Below are 21,548 nucleotides of genomic sequence, written 5' to 3' on the forward strand. Positions count from 1 at the left end.
TCAGTGTTGTTAAGTTTTTTGGTGATTTTAAAGTTTTTGTAGATGAATTGCTTTATCATTATGTTAGAGTTGGTGTCATTTACTAGAGAAGTTTTGGATATAACCATGAAAAATGTATAAGCTGCATATGTGATTCAAACAGTAAGTTAAAATAAATAAATATTGTTCATTGCAATGAGAATTCCAAATATATATAAATACAAAATATATCAAAATACAAGATAGATAAATATCTTGTAATTACATACACACACACACATATGGAGAGAAATTAACAGATTTGAAAAGGGCATTTGCAAAAATATTTATAAATGTATATATACCTAAAAGGTTGCCCTAATACAATTCTGAGAGAATGGGAAGTGTGGTAGAGAAAGCAAAAAAACAGAATCAGGTAGTCTTGGGTCTAATCCTGTGACCCTGGAAAAGTTATTCATACTTGAGGTGCCTCACTTTTTTGTTTTCAATCTCTTTCAAATCACATCACTTAAACTAATAGTAGCATTTATTGTTGTGATAATTAAATGGGACAGTGTATATAAAGTACCATGAACAGTGCCCAAAGCTCGGTAAATGTTGCCACAGTAGTTTCATTTTGTGTTGTGCTGATTGTCTCCTTCTCATTGTACCTTAGTTTTAACACTAGATGGCAGCAATGCTCTCTTAACCAATTCAAATGAAAAATGCCAACTTTCTGGAAAAGATGAGATCAGGGAAGGCTTATCCAATAGGGAAGATGTGTGTAAGGCACCAGAAAAGCAGAAGTGAGATCAGAAATAGAGAAAAGGAGGAAAGGGAGAAGGAGGGAAGGAAAGAAGAAGGGAGGGAGAAACATGTATTTAAAAATAATTTGGTATTTCAAAAGAAAATGCTGAAATAGTCCATACAGTGGGTGGGGAGGTGGGAACCAGATCTTTATCGGATCTCCTTCCACCTTCTATAGGATTTAGTATTTTTTTCTTTTTAAATACGTGTGGGGGAATGGTGGTTACCATATGTTTTCTGTGTTAACAGTTTTTAAGGATCTTACCTGGTTCTAGATGAGATTTAGCAAAATCAGCTACCCAGTGTTTGTAAAGCATAATGTGTTTTACTGTTATTTTCATCAAACTATTCATCTCAATTATAAAAATATGGATATTTTCCTGTATGTAATATATTTCTTCTACAAGATACTTATTAATATATTAATTATCTATGGCTCTGTAACAAATACCTGAAAGGTTGTGGCTTAAAATGATGAACATTCATTGTCTTCTATTTTCTGAGGGCCAGGAATCCTGGAATCCTGAAGCAATTTAGCTGGCGGGTTCCGGTTTAGGTTCTCCCATGACACTTCAGTGAAGACATCAGCTGGGGGCTGCAATCATCTGAAGGCTTGACTGAGCCTTGGAGGATCTGCTTCCAACATGGCTCGCTTGCAGTTGGTGGCAACCGGCCTCACTCAGCAACTAGCCAGTTGTTGGCTAGAGGCCTCTAGTCTTTTGCATGTGAATTTCTGTGGCTTGAGTGTCCTCCCAACATGGCAACCAACCTCTTTCAGGAATAGTATCCAAGAGACCGCAAGAAGGAAGCCACAATACCTTATATGACCTAATCTCAGAAGTTGTACTCTGTAACTTCCACCATATTTGTTCCAAGTGAGTCATATAGGAAATTACACAATTGTCAGGAATTATCTGCATATTAGGAAATGGATTTCCCACATGGAGAAAACACAGGATGTGTGGTCTCTCTCACTGTGGCCTTGGACCCATCACATCCTCTCCCTGGGTCTTGATTTCTTCATCTCTAAAAAGTCAACAGGCCATGGATCCATGTGCCATTTCCACTCTAAGGTGGTCTGTCTTCCTATCTGGATGTGACATCAGTTCACCTGTCTGTTTTTTTCATCTCTAAAATGAAATGATCTTAGAGAGTGGCTTTCAAACGTTTTAGACCCACTGTGAGAACTGGACTTTACACTTAAACTGCATGCACACACACACACACACACACACACAAGCATGTATATGAATGCATATATATAACAGAAATGAAAGTTCCACAAAACAATACTTAAACTTATTTGCATGATGTACTCTCATCCCCCTCCCCTTTCTATGCTAACACCCACCTTTATGCCTTTCTACTTCTTTCCTATTGGTACTAGAACAGAAATGTCAAAGAGCAAGAGAGTCCTCCCCTTCTACTTCTGGGAGGAACAAAAGGACCTTTTGAAGGTGGGTGAACCCTGGGAGCCTATCCTAATTAGTCAGGAGCCAGTATCAGAGGTAGGTGTCAGGGTGGGAAAGTTACTGTGTTTAGCCTCAAAAGTTGGTCCTGCAACTAACTAGCTCTGTGACCCTGGGCAGTCCTTTAACTTCTCTTAGTACATTCTTTCCTACACTTGGAATAACAAGTATCTTTTGTCTATCTCCTAAAGTTGTTACTAAGCTCAAAATTAGATAGTTAAGCACTTACGAAGTGGCAGAGAATTCACAGACGCGATCTTTATTCCTCGCAACTCGGTGATACAGAGTATTCTATTTGTTTTATAGATGAAGAAATTGAGGCTTAGAGAATTTAAGCAAGATCTTAAAGCTAGCAAAAGGCAGAACTATAATTTCAAACCAGTTCTGACTCCAAAACCCTCACGCACAATGGAAAGGTAAGCTATTTTCATTTGTCGGTAAGTGGTAACCATTTGATGTAGTAAAATATAGATTCATCCTGAATCACCACAGTGTAATGCCCTCAGAAAGTGGTCCGTCAGGTCACGTTTTCTGATACTGTCTTGCTTTTAACACGAACACATATCACCTGTGGGCTTTGAGCTTCAGCGCTTCAATCTGCCTTGACCCACTAGGGCCTGCTCCTCAAGCATCACCTGCGAGAATCGCTCACAGTGAACGTGCCAGAACTGAGCACTTCCGTAAACGGTGACCCCAAGTGGTCCTCTAATCCAAGTCTGCAAATCGCTTCAGCGCGACCCCCTTACGTCTAAAGCTGTCGCTCCTAGGGCAGGCCTAGCTTACAGCTCTAGCTGTCGCTCGTGGGCTGGTCCCGGCGAGGGCGACTGTCCTCCGCAGTAAAACTCGAAGGCCTCCGCCCGGCCCCCTCGCGAGCGGGTCCCGCACCACAAGGCGCTTTGTGACGGCTAGGGTGTGACGCCCGCGCCCTGAACGCCGCCTGCAGCCCCGGGCGCGAGCGGCCAGGAGGGGTGTGCCCGCGGCGCATGCGTGGCCAGGTGCACCTAGTCGGCATACTCTCAGCTCTCGGTCGGCAGGTAGCATTGGTGATCAGGCGCCGGCGCCCTCTCCCGGCAGCCCGAGGCCCCGGGGCCCGGCGCTCGCGGGGCGTGCCGAGCGGATGGGAAGGGCCGGGGCGCGGGTGCGGGAGGTGCGGAGGGAGGCGCCCTGCGCCCCGGGCTCCTGGGCCGAGGCGGAGCAGTCCGTCCGCGGGGGGGAGATTCGCTCCTGAGAAGTGTGCGTAGGGGGAGTGGGACTGGGGCTTAAAGTTGCCCCGTTTTTTCAGGTCAGATTTTTTAAAAGGGGAAAGCCTGGGAAGGTTAGCATCTTTTAAAGGGCTTAGGCGGAGGACAGGATATTGCCACACCAAGGCACATTTTGGTGATGAGCTGTTTGAGCCAGTTTGGCAGGTTTATGCTCTGACAGAATGCCTTGGCGGTTACCCTTGCTGTTTTACCTTGGCCTTTTCTCCTTACATGGCAAGAAACGTTAAAAGGAGTTCATGGTTCTAAATTAATGAAGCTTCAGTAAACATTTATTAGGGACGTTCTGACATTCTGAAATGCTTTGAATATTTATTTTGAATATTTTGTTTTTTTGAATATTCAAAAATATTTAAGTGAAAGTCATTAATTCAGTACGTTGTAATCATTTCAGGCAGTGAACAAGTATCCGAATCATTACATCAGGCAACTATGTTAGGAAATTGAAGTATAATAATTCACCATGGCTTATGGTCTGCCAAGAAAGAACACTGTGAAAACCATTTTAGGGGGCAGTTGTTATAAAGTGTAAGTATGTTATCATGGTAAGTGTTAACTGGAGGTAGGGCATGTCCTTGTTGAAATAAAAGATACAGGCAAGACACCCTTACGTTCGGTATGAGATAATGGACTATGTGAGGCATTTTTAGGTGTCTGAATGTTAATTTTTTTGAAAGGAAAATGCTTTTATACGAATTTGTAAAGTATCTTACTTGGTCTTTACAATAAAACATGTTCAAATAAGAAAACAGGTTGGAGAAGTGCTTTAATTAAACTCAGTCATGTAGTAAAAGAATGACAGAGTTATACGTCTGAGTCTTCCTACTCCAACGCAACATTTTCTACTATCATCAACCACCTTAAAATACCCCTGAAGATAGCGTAAATCTATTTAAAAATGACTTAAGTATATATTAACAGAGCACTTACTTAGCTGGTACAGAGTCAGTTTTGCATCCTGTACTTGTTGGCAGGCGATATATAATGTGGGCTTTGCAATTAAGACCTGACTCAATGCCTGGCTCTGCCCCTTGGCTCCCCATATTACCTTGATTAAATTACTTAACTTCTCTATGCCTTGGCCTCCACTTCTGTAAAATGGACATACCAATACCTATGTATGTGGTGTGGAATACAAAGGAAGTAATATATGTAAAGTACTTGCATGTTGCCTGGCATACAGTAAATCCAATACTGAATGTAGGTTGTTGCCACATTTTAGTTTCACTCTATTTAGTTTCACTGTAGTATTGTAGTGCTACATTGCTTTTTTTTTGTTTTAAATTTCTGGACTTTTAATTTAACCTCTCTGCAACAGTCTGTGACATATTTACCATTATGAGTCAGTTGAGTTTTTCTTTTTAACAGTATTCTAAGAAGTAAATGGAGATACCCTATGGCACTGTAAAACCAGAGCTGTATGAAAATCAAAGAAAACTTGCCATTACATTTTATTTAGTTTTCTCAGTTCAGTATGTGTTTAGATCTTGAACTCTAGGCCAATATCACTATAGCCAATATTATTATAAACATAATTTTTATAATCTTCCTATGCTTGGAGAATGATTTAAAGCACTAATTCTACAGTTTTGGTTATGCAGAATATTATATCATGAATAATCTCTGTAAAACCAGTTCCTTCTCTGTCATTCTCACAAGAAAGAATTTGATATCATATTATTTATAAGGGCAGCTAAATTAAGAGGAACAGAAGGTAGTAACATTCTTTGGAATTCATTTGCTAAGGCAGCTCCTCATCTTAGGCTTTTTTTGGTTAAGTGTTTTTAGATTATAAAAAATACCCTAAATACATTCAAACAATATAGAAGCATTTGAAAGGAAAATAAAAAATGTTCTCTTTCATATCCCCATTCCCCCTTCCAACTCAGAGATAAAATGTTTTATATTTTTTGAGAATTTCTGTCTGCTGCATAGTAAAGATACAAGATGCACATACATATTTTTACAGGTAGAATTATATTGAGCTTTGTTTTTTACCCCACTATATCTTGGATAGTCTCATGGTTAAGAGGACAGATTCCAGAGTCTGACTTTCTGGGTTCAAATTCCAAACCCATGGCCAACAGCCTTATGACCTTGGGCAAATCATTCTCTGTACTTGTTTCCTAATCTGTAAAATGAGCATAATGATAGCACTTGCCTTCTTCATAGGGTTGCTGGGGCTGTTAAATACATTCATATATCTAAACTGATTAGAATGGTGCCTAGCATATGCTTCCAATTATGTCCTGTTACAAGGAGAACAGATTCTTGTTGAACTTAGGGAAATAGCGATATTGCCATAAAAGTAAGAATACTCACTGGGAGTTTCTGAATTCTGGAGGGATCAAGTAGGGAGAAAAAGATAAATGTTTCAGTTCTGCTTATAATTTACCAAACTGCTCTTAAGTCGTAGCATAAGAAAAAAAGTTTCTTTAACTCTGGAAAAGCAAAACATTTAAAAAAAAATCAGCAACGTTGTAAACAAAAAGTCATAAAAATTATACTTATCTTCCTCAGTTCACGCAGTCCCATGTTACTAATTCTTGTTCTTTGGGAACCCAGTTTTCCATTAGTTTCAGAAATTCTTACCCAGTTTAGCCTTATAACCTTCAGAGTATCAGAAACTTGTATTTATTTGTCAGATATCCCTTCCATGGATCTCTTTGAATATGGAGCATTTTTTTTTGAGAAAATCTATTTCTTTTTTTTTTAATTGAAGTATCATTGATATACAATCTTATGTTAGTTTCAAATATACAACATAGTGATTCAACATTTTCCCATATTATCAGGTCCTCACCCCCTCCAGTGTGGTCACTGTCCATCATCGTAGTATGATGTTACAGAATTATTAACTATATTCTCTGTGTTGTACTACCATCCCCATGACCAACCTATACTGTGATTGCAAATTATTGTGCCCCTTACTCCCCTGCCCCCTACCCCCCACTCTCCACAACCTCTCCCCTCCACCCTCCCTAACCATCCCGCTTTGGTAACCACTGTCCCTTCTAGGGGTCTATGAGTCTACTTCTATTCTGTTCCTTCTGTTTTGCTTTGTTTTTATACTCCACAAATAAGTGAAATCATATGGAATTTGTCTTTCTCTGACTCCCTTATTTCACTGAGCATAATACCTTCTAGATCCATCCATATTGTTGCAAACTGGAGGATTTCTCTTCTTTTTATGGCTGAATAATATTCCATTGTGTTTATGTACCATGTCTTCTTTATCCATTCACTTATTAATGGACACTTAGGTTGCTTCTGTATCTTGGCTATTGCAAATAGTGCAGCGATAAACACAGGGGTTCATATGGCCTTTTGAATCAGGGATCTTGCTTTCTTTGGGTAAATTCCTAGGAATGGAAGTCCTGGGTCAAGTGGTATTTCTATTTTTAGTTTTTTGAGGAACCTACATAGTGCTTTCCACAATGGTTGCATCAATTTACATTCCCACCAACAGTGTAGGAGGGCTGAAGATGGAGTATTTCTACAGGGAACTTTTGGAAAACATCTAAGTAAATAACTGTAAATGACAAAAGATTTAAAAATGGCCTTTGTTATAGATCTGGTGAGAGTTCTTCACAACACATCTGACAAGGAAATCTGGTTATTTCTGTAACATAAAATCTTTTAATAACCATAGTAATATATCAGGACATACCAAATTTCTAGGAGTTTCATGTGACTTTTAGAACATAAACTTTAATAACATATTCCTAAACAAATATAATCTAAGTGTCTGCATCACTTATTTAACAATGTTTCCATATAGTTTAACATACTAAATAAATAAGAGAAGAAAATCCTCTGACATGTCCCAGCATCTCTCTGAAAAATCTGAGTTAGAGGTAAAAAGGGTTTTATTTATTGAGAAGTTTGTCCAAAATACCAAAATAGGTTTTAAAGTACTTTCCTAAATGGGATCACAGATCGTTATGAAACAATACTTAATTATCCATTTAACCAAAGTGACAATAAAAGATTTTAAAGTCAAATACAGAGAATTACATAGTTGTTAGCAAAGCTTACCTCTTTTAATATTGAGAAGATTCAGTTCTATGTAAGATCACAACTGATATTAAAGCTTATTTTTGACACCTTTATAACCAATTCATGTTAATCTTAGCCAGCTTGCATACATTAAATTCCTTTTCCACAACCTTTTACAACATTTTTTCTCATGTTCAGATTTTGCCGTAAGCTTTCCTTTTTAAAATAATTAGCCTCCCATTTTTAGGACAAAATTACGTTTTTTTCTTCAACAAGAATGCATTTCCATTCCTCAAATTTTCTTTTACCAAAAGCGTATATCTTACTTTTCTTGCATGCAGAGATATTTCCCTTGTTATTTCTAGTTGCTTTAAATACATTTAACTTATAGAAATCTTAATTGCTAGTGAAAACTAAGTAGTAAAGAACTGTGAAGTGTTATACCAGCATTCTTTAGATTAGCAAATTTATAAATATATTTCATAATTTTTAGAAACATGAGCTTCTTCTTAATACAATCTTTCAATAAGCCCAAAACATGTTTACTAACAGGCCCAAATTCTTCTTTAGTTTTTCTGTAATTAGGAAGCCAAAAGTAGATAAGCCTATTTAGTAATTAATGTGTCTTTATTTTATCTTATTTGGAAATTATCTAGATATTCTATGAATTTAGCCTAACTCAGATTAACAAAATTTTAGTTTCAGGTTACAAAAAGATTTTCAAGCTATTTTTAGGTACATATCTCATTAACCCATAATTATAGTTTACAAGTTCACCTAAAACTTTACTTATATTTATTTAATTTATTTTTTTATTAAGGTATTATTGATATACACTCTTATGAAGGTTTCACATGAAAAACAATGTGGTTACTACATTCACCCATATTATCATGTCCCCCCCATACCCCATTGCAGTCACTGCCCATCAGTGTAGTAAGATGCCATAGAGTCACTATTTGCCTTCTCTGTGCTATACTGTCTTCCCCATGATTCCCCCCACACCATGTGTATTAATCATAATACCCCCCAATCCCCTTCTCCTTCCCTCCCCACCTTCCCTCCCCCACCCTTCCCCTTTGGTAACCGCTAGTTCCATCTTGGAGTCTGTGAGTCTGTTGCTGTTTTGTTCCTTCATTCTTGCTTCATTGTTATACTCCACATATGAGTGAAATCATTTGGTACTTGTCTTTCTCCGCCTGGCTTATTTCACTGAGCATAATACCCTCTAGCTCCATCCATATTGTTGCAAATGGTAGGATTTGTTTTCTTCTTATGACTGAATAATATTCCATTGTGTATATGTACCACATATTCTTTATCTATTCATCTACTGATGGACACTTAGGTTGCTTCCATTTGTTGGCTATTGTAAATAGTGCTGCGATTAACATAGGGGTGCATCTGTCTTTTTCAAACTGGGCTGCTGCATTTTTAGTGTAAATTCCTAGAAGTGGGGTTCCTGGGTCAAATGGTATTTCTATTTTGACCTTTTTGAGGAACCTCCATACTGCTTTCCACAATGGTTGAACTAGTTTACATTCCCACCAGCAGTGTAGGAGGGTTCCCCTTTCTCCACGACCTTGCCAACATTTGTTGCTTGTCTTTTGGATGGTGGTAATCTTTAGTGGTGTGAGGTGATATCTCATTGTGGTTTTAATTTGCATTTCTCTGATGACTAGTGAAGTGGAGCATCTTTTCATGTGTCGTTGGCTATCTGAATTTCTTATTTGGAGAACTGTCTGTTCAGCTCCTCTGCCCTTTTTTTTAATTGGATTGTTTGCTTTTTGTTTGAGGTGCGTGAGCTCTTTATATATTTTGAATGTCAACCCTTTATTAGATCTGTCATTTATGAATATATTCTCCCATACTGTAGGATGCCTTTTTGTTCTATTGATGGTGTCCTATGCTGTACAGAAGCTTTTCAGCTTGATATAGTCCCACTTGTTCATTTTTGCTTTTGTTTCCCTTGCTCGGGGGGGATATGTTCATGAAGAAGCCGCTCATGTTTATGTCCAAGAGATTTTTGCCTATGTTTTTTTCTAAGAGTTTTATGGTTTCATGGCTTACATTCAGGTCTTTGATCTATTTTGAATTTACTTTTGTGTATGGGGTTAGACAATGATCCAGTTTCATTCTCTTACATGTAGCTGTCCAGTTTTGCCAAGACCAACTGCTGAAGAGGCTGTCATTTCCCCAATGTATGCCCATGACTCCTTTATCGTATATTAATTGACCATATATGTTTGGGTTAATGTCTGGAGACTTTATTCTGTTCCACTGGTCTTTGGCTCTGTTCTTGTGTCAGTACCAAATTGTCTTGATTACTGTGGCTTTGTAGTAGAGCTTGAGGTTGAGGAGCGAGATCCCTCCCACTTTATTCTTCCTTCTCAGGATTGCTTTAGCTATTTGGGGTCTTTGGTGGTTTCATATGAATTTTAGAACTATTTGTTCCAGTTCGTTGAAGAATGCTGTTGGTAATTTGATAGGGATTGCATTAAATCTGTAGATTGCTTTAGGCAGGATGGCCATTTTGACAATATTAATTCTTCTTAGCCAATAGCATGGGATGAGTTTCCATTTGTTAGTGTCCTCTTTAATTTCTCTTAAGAATGTCTTGTAGTTTTCTGGATATAGGTCTTTCAGTTCCTTGCTTAGGTTTATTCCGAGGTATTTTATTTTTTTTTGATGCAATTGTGAATGGAATTGTTTTCCTGATTTCTCTTTCTGCTAGTTCATTGTTAGTGTATAGGAATGCAACAGATTTCTGCATTTTAATTTTGTATCCTGTAACTTTGCTGAATTCAGATATTAGTTCTAGTAGTTTTGGAGTGGATTCTTTAGGGTTTTTTTTTAATGTACAATATCATGTCATCTGCAAACAGTTACAGTTTGACTTTTTCCTTACCAATCTGGATGCCTTTTATTTCTTTGCATTGTCTGATTGCTGTGGCTAGGATCTCCAGTACTATGTTGAATAAAAGCAGGGAGAGTGGGCATCCTTGTCTTGTTCCTGATCTTAGAGGAAAAGTTTTCATCTTCTCTCTGTTAAGTATGATGTTGACTGTGGGTTTATCATATATGGCCTTTCTTATGTTGAGGTACTTGCCCTCTGTATCCATTTTGTTGAGAATTTTTATCATGAATGGATGTTGAATTCTGTTGAATGCTTTTTTAGCATTTATGGAAATGATCATGTGGTTTTTCTCCTTTTTGTCGATGTGGTGGATGATGATGATGGGTTTTTGAATATTGTATCATCCCTGCATCCCTGGGATGAATCCCACTTGATCATGGTGTATGATCCTCTTGATGTATTTTTGAATCTCAGTTTGCTAATATTTTGTTGAGTATTTTTGCATCTATGTTCATCAGAGATATTGGTCTGTAGTTTTCTTTTTTGGTGGGGTCTTTGCCTGGTTTTGGTATTAGAGTGATGCTGGCTTCATAGAATGAGTTTGGAAGTATTCCCTCCTCTTCTATTTTTTGGAAAACTTTAAGGAGAATGGGTATTATGTCTTCTCTAAATGTCTGATAAATTTCAGTGGTGAATCCATCTGGTCCGGAAGTTTTGTTCTTGGGTAATATTTTGATTACTGATTCAATTTCATTGCTGGTAATTGGTCTGCTTAGATTTTCTGTTTCTTCCTTGGTCAGTCTTAGAAGGTTGTATTTTTCCAGAAAGTTTTCCATTTCTTCTAGGTTATCCAGTTTTTTAGCATATAGATTTTCATTGTATTCTCTAGCAATTCCTTGTATTTCTGTGGTGTCCATAGTGATTTTTCCTTTCTAATTTCTGATTCTGTTTGTGTGTATAGCGTCTCTTTTTTTCTTAATAAATCTGGCTAGGGGTTAATCTATTTTGTCTATTTTCTCAAAGAACCAGCTCTTGGTTTCATTAATTTTTTTCTATTGTTTTATTCTTCTCAATTTTATTTATTTCTTCTCTGATCTTTATTATGTCCCTCCTTCTGCTGATTTTGGGCTTCATTTGTTCTTCTTTTTCCAGTTTCAGTAATTGTGAATTTAGAGTATTCATTTGGGATTTTTCTTCTTTCTTTATATAGTCCTGGATTGCTATATACTTTCCTCTTCAAACTGCCTTTGCTGTGTCCCAGAGAAGTTGGGATGTTGTGCTGTTGTTTTCATTTGTCTCCATATATTGCTTGATCTCTGTTTTAAATTGGTCATTAATCCATTGATTATTTAGGAGCATGTTGTTAAGCCTCCATTTGTTTGTGAGCCTTTTTGTTTTCTTTGTATAATTTATTTCTAGTTTTATACCCTTGTGATCTGAGAAGTTGGTTGGTACAATTTCAATCTTTTTGAATTTACTGAGGCTGTTTTTGTGGCCTAGTATGTGGTCTGTTCTGGAAAATGTTCTGTGTGCTCTTGGAAAAACTGTGTATCATGCTGCTTTTGGGTGTAGAGTTCTGTAGATGTCTGTTATGTCCATCTGTTCCAATATGTTTTTCAATACCTCTGTGTCCTTACTTATTTTATGTTTGGTTGATCTGTCCTTAGGAGTGAGTGGTGTGTTGAAGTGTCCTAGAATGAATGCATTGCACTCTATTTCCCCTTTCAATTCTGTTAGTATTTGTTTCACATATGTAGGTGCTCCTGTGTTGGGTGCATAGATATTTATAATGGTTATATCCTCTTGTTGGATTGACTCTTTTATCATTATGCAATGTCCTTCTTTGTCTCTTGTGACTTTCTTTGTTTTGAAGTCTATTTTGTCTGATACAAGTGCTGCAACACCTGCTTTTTTCTCCCTATTAATTGCATGAAATATCTTTTTCCATCCCTTCACTTTTAGTATGTGCGTGTCTTTGGGTTTGAAGTGAGTCTCTTGTAGGCAGCAGACAGAGGGGTCTTGTTTTTTTATCCATTCAGTGACTCCCTGTCTTTTGATTGGTGCATTTGGACCATTTACATTTAGGGTGATTATTGATAGTTATGTACTTATTGCCATTGCAGGCTTTGGATTCGTGGCTACCAAAAGTTCAAGGGTAACTTCCTTACTATCTAAGAGTCTAATTTAACTCATTTGGTATGCTATTACAAATACAATCTAAAGGTTCTTTTCTTTTTTTCCTCCTTTTCTTCTTCCTCCATTCTTTATGTATTAGGTATTATATTCTGTCCTTTTTGTGTATCCCTTTTTATTACCTCTGGTGACAGCTATTATTGTCTGTCCCTTTTTATTACCTCTTGTGACCTTAGGGACACTTCCATCTATAGCATTCCCTCCAAAATACACTGTAGAGATGTTTTGTGGGAGGTAAATTCTTTTGCTTATCTGAAAATTGTTTAATCCCTCCTTCAAATTTAAATGATAATGTTGCTGGATAAAGTATTCTTGGTTCAAGGCCCTTCTGCTTCATTGCATTAAATATATCTTGCCACTGCCTTCTGGCCTATAAGGTTTCTGTTGAGAAGTCTGATGATAGCCTGATGGGTTTTCCTTTGTATGTGACCTTATTTCTCTCTCTCTGGCTACTTTTAATAGTCTGTCCTTATCCTTGATCTTTGTCATTTTAATTATTATATTTCTTCATGTTGTCCTCCTTGGGTCCCTTTTGTTGGGAGATCTGTGTACCTCCATAGCCTGAGAGACTATCTCCTGACTGAAAGTTTAAGGCAGCAAAGGAGACATACTCAATATGAAGCCAGATTGGGGAAGTTTTCAGCAATTACTTCCTCAAAGACACTTTCTGTCTCTTTTTATCTCTTCTTCTTCTTCTTCTGGTACCCCTATAACACAAATATTGTTCTGTTTGGATTAGTCACACAGTTCTCTCAATATTCTTTCATTCTTAGAGTTCCTTTTTTCTCTCTGTGCCTCAGCTTCTTTATAGTCTTCTTCCCTAATTTCTATTTCATTTATCATCTCCTCCACCTTATCTAATCTGCTTTAATACCCACCTTTCTATTCTTCAATGTTTGGATCTGTATCCTGAATTCATTCCTGAATTCTTGAATATTTTTCTGTACCTCCATGAGCATGTTAATGATTTTTATTTTGAAATCTCTTTCTGGAAGATTAATGATGTAGATGTCTTTTGAATCTTTCTCAGGTGTATTCATAATTTTGCTTTGAAGCAGTTTCCTTTGATGTTTCATATTTGTATGTGGCTCCCTCTAGTGCCCAGAAGCTCTACTCTTTGGAGCTGCTCAGCCCCTGGAGCAATGTTGGGGGTTGCAAGGGAGTGACGTTCATGCTTGGGGGGAGGAAAGAGCTGTTTCCTCCTTCCCAGCTGCTATGCTTGTCTCCACTGCCAGTACCAGTGACCAAACACACAAGTGTAAGCCTCTATGCTTTGTGTTTGTAGCTACCATAGGCAGGGCTTCCCTCTGGCTTTCCTGAAGCCAGGGCAGGGCTGCTGGTTTGTGAGCCTGAGCCAGGTGCAAGCTAGCTGGGAGGAAGACACAGCAGGCTGCATATCATGGTGGGCACCTTGGAGCTGCATAGCCAGCCAGGAAGATGGAGCTCCTGAAGATTGTTTAAGCTCCCAACATGTTGGGCAGAGTGCACCCAGAGAATTTTGTCTTCCGGTCCCTTCTCTTGTATAGTAAGTTCTGTTCAATCCTTGCCCCTTTAGCAGCCCTCTTGCTTTTAGGAAGTCTCTCAGACTTCCCATGCAGATTAGCTGGATATGAATCCCTGTTTTCCACAAGCAGCTGGAATCTCTGTGTCTCCAGGTATTACGCCTGTCTTATCTTTCCAACCCCACTAAATCATCAGAGCACCATGTAATGTAGTTTCATGCTCTCAGAGCAGATTTCTGGAGTTAGGTATTCTGCAGTTCCAGGCCTCCACTTCCTCCTCCACTTCGTTTCTCTTCATCCCACCAGTGAGCTGGGGTGGGGAAGGGCTTGGGCCCCACTGGGTCACAGCTTTGGTACGTTACCCTTTTCTGTGAGGTCTGCTCTTTTCTCCAGTTGTATGCAGTCTGGTGCAGGCTTCTTTCCTGTTGCTCTTTCAAGATTAGTTGAATTAATTATATTTTCATATTATATGTGGTTTTAGGAGGAGGTCTCTGTCTCACCTCTCATGCTGCCATCTTTAAACCAATCTCCTGCAAAATTCTTTTTGATGGTTAGCAAGTCTATGTTCAGGGCTGCAGGGCTGAGCAGAAAAAGCTTTTTGACTGAAAGTTTAAGGCAGCAAAGGAGACATACTCAATATGAAGGCAGAGATGCCATCTTTTTCACTTGGTTGAACATATAGTAAGAGCTAGATAAATAGTAGTTGTTTTATGGGTTATCTTTCCAAATCAACATTATAAGGATAAACCTCATTCTTTTGTTAGACATATGTACCACAGTTTGTTAAAACAGCCTATCTGGATAGACATTAACAATATTTGTGGGGTGTTTTCTTTTTACATGTGCTTCAATGAATATTCTTATAAATACATCCTTGTGCTCTTCAGCAGCATCTATAATTGTAGACTTCAAGTCATTCCCTCATGTAGATGATAAAGTAGTAAGGAAGTTGGAGTAGGAAAACAAGCAGGTGCATGGGTCTAAGACCTTTCTTCCCCTATGGGTACCAAAGCAGGTCTATGTGTAGGAACTCACATCCACTGTAGATGAGGACCATGTAGCTGATATTTAACATTTCTGAATTAGGATACATGAAACAATTCATTTAAAGTTTATAGTGATTATCTGTAATATTGCAACTTGGGATTTTATCTCCTCCAGTTTTCTAAGGATTCTCTTGATATGAGTGCTTCTAAATAAATAGATATAAGCTAAGTACTAGTTCTGGTTCTTAGTTAACTTATGGGTCTCTATTTCCTTGTCTACCCATATGGTGATTGTAAAGATTAAAATAAGATCACATACTCAAAGCCTCAGTGTATGCTAAGCACCATGGTCAATGTATGATTGACCATGTTCCCTTTGTTCCTTTCCTAATGTGATCATATTTTTTATCAGCCATAAAAGATTTGGAGCTTATAGTTCTTCCTGCATCCTCTTAAAAAACATGGAAATATTGGATTGACTCCAGGGAAGGTGGTTTTTTTGAATAAAAGTTCCTGTCACTATAATTTATGGTACTTTTTCAATATGTCATTACATTACAAAGCTCCTTCTGGCTAGATTTGCAACTCTAGAATATCCTGAATACACCCCTGTAAACCAAAATGTCTTGTGGAAAATGAAACTGAGAAATAAGATGCCTTCTGTATATCCCACAATAGATATGCAAGAAGTATTTATTAATGAATCAGTGAATTTTTGCCCCAGACAGGAACCTTGGGATCTTGTACTGCTTACAAAATCCTGGTACACCAATCTAGCCAAAATAAAGTTGCCTTTCCCGGAAGAAATTACATTTGGTAGTCCTTTGCACCTAAACAAATGTAAAACCATGAAGGATGGCCTGCTCCCATCTGCAGAATGTAAGTTCTCAAAGAACTACTTTAATAAATTGTAAATTGTGTATGTGTTACTTGGCTTATTATCATATAAATGTTTAAATGTGCTCATTCACACCTATATCCCTTATTTATATAGCCCCATCTCCTTGTTTATATTCAGAAATATGAATTTTGCTGTTGATAAATATCCAGCTTTGACTAAATTATGCCTGGTGAAAAAAGTCAATTGAGTTGCTTCACATATTTTATTTTTCAGCCATAAAACTTGAAAGGGAGCATGAAATGAAGCACTTGAATAACCTGAAATGTCAGGAAAATGCAGCTAAGGAAATTCAGTTTTCCCTAAGGGGAAAGCAAGTTGGTTTGAGAAGACCTCTTCCTCCCAAGTAACAGTGATCTCATAACTGAAGCTGTACTCTGCTTTCTGCATCGAAAGGGGATGAACGGCTCCCACAAATGCCCACTGGTCCATAGCCAGCTCCTGTGGGTTAGCGGACAGCTGTAAAGGATCTGCTGGGCCCTGCTGCGTACTCCTTTCTTTGTATCACAAGCAACAGCACTGTAAGTAGATGAAAATGTAGCTGAAATAATTTGTGCTATTCATTTCAATGTTTGCAAAATTGAACTAAGAGGAAACTCCTTGTCAAAGACATTACTTTGAAAAACACTTTGAAATTTCATCTTGAGATCCCAAGAAGGCCTCAAAGAAGGGAGAGAAGTTTTTTAAAAATGATAAACTGAACACAGAGAAGACCAGTAGTGATTCTATAGTATCGTACTATGCTGATGGACAGTGACTGTAATGGGGTATATGGAGGGGACTTGATGATGGGGGAAGTCTATTAAACAATGTAATTGTAGATTGATGATAGCAAAATAAGAAAAATCACAAACTGAAAATTTTTGTTTGGTTAAGAAAAATTTTAGATTTCATTTTAGTAACTGTCCAGTGTTCAGTGAAACATTTTATGTGGTACTTTAAAGTACAAGTAGAACTTGTTTTGTTTTGTTCTCCTAAAATATTGTCTTTTCCTTCTGCCTAATTTCATATTGTCTCTCTGCCCTGGAGCATGTGGACTACACATATATATGTGAAAATGACATGAAAATACAAAAACCTTATCATGAAGAAAATTCTTATTTGCAGAGTGGCTGGAGATTTGCATAAACTGATTTTCTGAGAATTTGAATCCAATAAAGCACACTTGGATATGAAAGTTATATTTAAGCATGATTTAGTGTTTGTTACATGATTCAGTAGGCATTTTAGGATCTCATAGCATCAGAGCCTCATTATGAAAGGCATTACGGCACAATGTTTAAGAGTACATGCTTAGACCTGGCTGCTTATATTGGTATGGCCTGGAGTAAGTCTTAATTTGTCCCTAGAGAAGGAAAAAAAAAGTTGCCAACGTATCAGGAGTCTCAGGCTCTGTTTTGGAATTTTCTGTGAAGAGGCTCCTACCTCCCATTTCCGTGCTCCTTTCAGTTTCATTCCCTCTCCTCTGCAGATCATCCACCTCCACGCTAAAGACTAGTTTTTCACTTTGAAACTTTCATGGCATTGGAATGTAGCATAATCTCCTCATGGACTTCAACTGCCAACTGTTCTTACATCACATCAAGTCTCTGCCAAAGCAACGTGTTCCAAGTAAGTACCAGGAGCAGACTCCCTCTCTCACTGTTTCAGAGACTGCTAATTACATGACTACCTCCTGTGGGAATTTAGACTCCTGCTCTCACCGGATAGGCAGAGCAGTTAGGATAAGCATAACTTGAATACAAAAAGTGTTCAAACATTTCCTGGACTCCATTACCTGTACAAACCTCCTTCCCCAAGACTGCTGTTGCATCAAAGCTCAGGTGTTCCCAGGAGAATGACTAGCCAAATTCTAGCACTGCAGTTTAACAATATGGACATTTACATTAGTAGTGGGAATTGTCGACAAAATTTCCTTCAAGAAAATAGGAGGGTGGTTATTTCCTACCGGTGGCCTTCTCGCATCATGGAATCACGTGACAAGTATATATATATTTTTCTTATGACTCTTTTGATATTTGTAAGAAATTTTGAAGTTTTAATAAAAAAGAGCATTGAAAAACAAATCAGAAAATTGGAAGGAGCAAATTATATTTGATATGTTTTTCATGTTTTATGTTATTTATGTTTGATACTGACATTGTTATTTTTCTGGGTTAGACGCAACAGATGTTATTAATGATAATAACCAACACAATAGCTAAACATTAATTGAGCACTTAAAATGTCTCTGGTATATTAGTAGAAATGGTCAGATCAAAAAGTGGGAAGTTTGTACCAGATGCTTGGGGTTGATTCCTGGTTTTCCTATGAAACGCTTGAGCTCAGCACCTTTTGTTTTGGTTAATTTTGGCTGGAGTAGTAGATATATGTCCTTCTGACCTAGCAATTTAGGGTGGAGAAAAAACACTTTTGACCCTTCCTAGCCATACGTTTAGGATTTAACCTCTTTTGAAAGTATATAAGGAAGGGATGGATGGCCACTTTCATTATTACTGAAAAATATGTGACCTGCCCTGGTCCCACCTGTCTTTTTGGGGGCAGTTGGCTGATGTGATCAAGGATCTGTTTCGCTTATGTATTCTTTTAGGGAGGACACTATAAATAGTTTACAACCTACAGTGAGTATTAGGAAATATTCTTTGTACTTAGGATCATGAATGTTTGAATCATGTAATTATATCAAAATAGAAGAGTTATTCAGACACATAAATTAGGATATTACCCTTTTCAGCATGCATATTATTCTTTCATAATGTTAGTTAAAACATGTTTACTCTATACCTATATTCAGCATCTGGTAAGGCATGTGAGTTAAAGGTATAAGAAGGTGAATAATAGTGAGCCTGGATGTGATATTTAGTTTAAGTAGCAAGAATAATACTTGGTACAAGTGAGACTCATGAACTTTTATTAATTTATTTATTTTCCATATGTAGTATGGACCCTGGACTTGCTTTGTCACTTACTAGCTTAGCCCATGGCAGGTTGTTTAACATCTATAAGCCTTTCTTCACTCATGGGCAAATGAGGGTAATAATGGTACCTGCAAGACAGGTAATAATGGTACCTCCTTGTTGGGAGGATTGAGATATGTACAGAGGAGGAACAAATATTTCTCCTCTCCTTACGTTGGGCTTTCTAGCTGGGGCCCTGTAAATTAGACTAGAAGACAGATAAACAAAAGAAAAACAAGTTATTAACATGTGCATTACACATACACATGGGAGCACTCAGAAGTGAGTAGCTGAGAGAAGTGATTAGGGCTTATATAGTGTTTTAACAAAAAAAATACATTTTTAGAGAAGTGACAAGACAAAGTAAAAGAACTTTGAGCTTCTAGGGGTGGCAAATTTTGGGAAGGCAAATATGGGGGAAACTAATGGTACATAAGGGCTAGTTTTAGTAAGGTTTGTTATGTAGATTCCTCTGGGATAGATTTCTCTGGGCTACTAAGGGTCTAGAGTTGTTTCCAGTAATTAATTTCTATCTTTCCTGGTTGAGAGGGAGGAGGAGACACCTTTACAAATTTATGTCCTGCTTTTAGGTAAATAGAGGAAGGGCATGGAGCTGTTCTTGTACCTTTTTCCCAATTGCCTTATGCTCAAAATAATCCTTATGCCAAAGTGGCATATTTTGGGGTGGCATATTCTACTACCCTTCATATGTAAGGGATCTCTCACAGGAAACTTTCTGGTACACAGGAAGGACTCAATGAATGGTAGTTGTTGTTACTGTTATTATTGTAGAAAATCAGTATCAATAATTTTCTCTCATGGCTGACAAAGTCCATTAATGTCATTTTTACAACTTATTGGATTTAAATAGGATATGAGAGTTTATGGTTATAATTGTAACAACATTGGCTTGTTGATCTGAGGCCAGAAAAGGTCGTTGGGAAAAGGACCACAAATATTATTATAAATAGCACAGCACCCTTGCACGTGAACAGGTCTTTCCAGTTTGTTTCACTGACAAGGTGCTTTATTTTCCCTCCTGGTTATTTTATTATGAAGGTGGAGCAGGTGCTATTTCAGGCTAAACACCTTGTAAGCCCATTTACCACCTTCTCTAGGTCCTGATTTAGCCCTTCAGTCCTTCTCACGCCCTAGCATTCCATTTTCTTCAGGTATCTCTTACCTGGAAGCTTTGGAATTTGATAGGCTCCGTTATAAAAACCTAAGAACAAAGAGAATGATTGAGTCATTTTAACCGTCTGTCTCCTCATGGAGTCATGAGGTTGTTACCAGCTTTTGGGAAGCTGCTTGAAATAACCACAACTTCCTCTATCTTTACTTCTTTTCCTTTAGTTCCCTTTTTCCCTATTGTAAAAATGGTAATTCAGAGTCATTTCAAAGATATTAGAGGGTACAAAAAATATAAAAGTGAAAAATCATCCTACATACATAAGCAATCACTACGAAAAGTTTGAAGTCTTTCCATTTGGTCTCTTTCTTTAATTATTAAGATGGCTGGGAACATTCTATCTATACCATTTGATCTTGATTTTTTTTTTGCCTAAATTTCTAATAAGACATTTCTCATTGTTAAAGTGTTTATTTTAAGTAGCTCCACAACATCACATTGTACCATAATTTACTTAAATTAGTCTCCCTTTGAGCATTTGTTTCCAGTTTTCTGCTTTTATAAATAATAGTGCTATTATAAATAAGAATGTATTTATAAATAACAATGCTATTATAGATAGGAATATCTGCCCCAAATAAATAATAACTTTTGCCAGTATTACAGCTAATTTATTAAGCCAGCTTCTTAGACTTATAGTGACAAAGGCTATTAGTATGTATTGCCAGGCTTTTTCCATAAAAGTTGTATGAATTTTTTTTTTGAGAGGGCATCTCTCATATTTATTGATCAAATGGTTGTTAACAACAATAAAATTCTGTATAGGGGACTCAATGCATAATCATTAATCAACCCCAAGCATAATTCTCAATAGTCTCCAAGGTTGTATGAATTTTAAGTCTTACCTGCAGTATATGAGAATGTCTCTTTCACTCAACTCTTACCAACCAGGGCTATTTACCTTGAAATTATTTTTTTCTTATTGAAAGGCAATACATGTTACCTATCTTGTGCTAAAACAGAGTTTGGCAAACATTTTAATGTACTTTAAAAATTATTAGTGATATTGATTACCATGTTTATTAACTGTGAATTTTCTGGTACAAGTACTGGGCCTTTTTCTATGAGGTGATAGTGTTTTAATTTGGATTGAATTAATAATACATAATTTGTTTGGATTAAATAATTGCCTTTTTTAATAGATCCCTTATGAGCTTACTTAAATTCTTTTGGATTCTTTAGGAACTTTTATGCCTTCCAGCTTCTAGAAGCTTCCTCATGCTAAAACTCTGAGTTTGGCAAATAATTCCTTAGCCATGTTTAATTACATTTCCTTTTGCCACTTTCCTTTTAGCCTTTACATTCTCAGCCTGAAGAGTCCAGGCTTTTCAGTTGGTTTTCCTGAAGAATATCTTTTTCTCTAATACCTCTAGTTCTGTTTGCAGAGATAGAAATACATGAAATATTTCCTATGATTTATAGAACTGGATCTCAAAATTAAGGTGTGTGTATGTTGAACATATCCAGGTGCATT

At 37.3% G+C, this 21,548-nt stretch overlaps 1 protein-coding gene across 2 annotated transcripts in view; it reads left to right on the forward strand.

Annotated features, from left to right (window-relative positions):
- The first annotated feature begins 3,129 nt into the window (after positions 1-3,129).
- Positions 3,130-21,548, forward strand: part of C5H4orf36 (chromosome 5 C4orf36 homolog) — a 29,535-nt gene continuing 11,116 nt past the window's right edge. Inside the window, exons 1-5 of one of the 2 annotated variants that reach the window (XM_017681367.2) lie at positions 3,130-3,268; positions 3,888-4,021; positions 15,755-15,909; positions 16,145-16,449; positions 17,400-17,539. In XM_017681367.2, coding sequence (XP_017536856.1) covers positions 3,957-4,021; positions 15,755-15,909; positions 16,145-16,278 — 354 coding nt within the window. In that variant the 5' untranslated portion in view covers positions 3,130-3,268; positions 3,888-3,956 and the 3' untranslated portion in view covers positions 16,279-16,449; positions 17,400-17,539. The remainder of the gene's footprint in view (positions 3,269-3,887; positions 4,022-15,754; positions 15,910-16,144; positions 16,450-17,399; positions 17,540-21,548) is intronic. The other variant, XM_073237330.1, reaches the window with a different exon arrangement.

This window comes from Manis javanica, chromosome 5 (assembly GCF_040802235.1).
Source record: "Manis javanica isolate MJ-LG chromosome 5, MJ_LKY, whole genome shotgun sequence".
Taxonomy (NCBI): domain Eukaryota; kingdom Metazoa; phylum Chordata; class Mammalia; order Pholidota; family Manidae; genus Manis; species Manis javanica.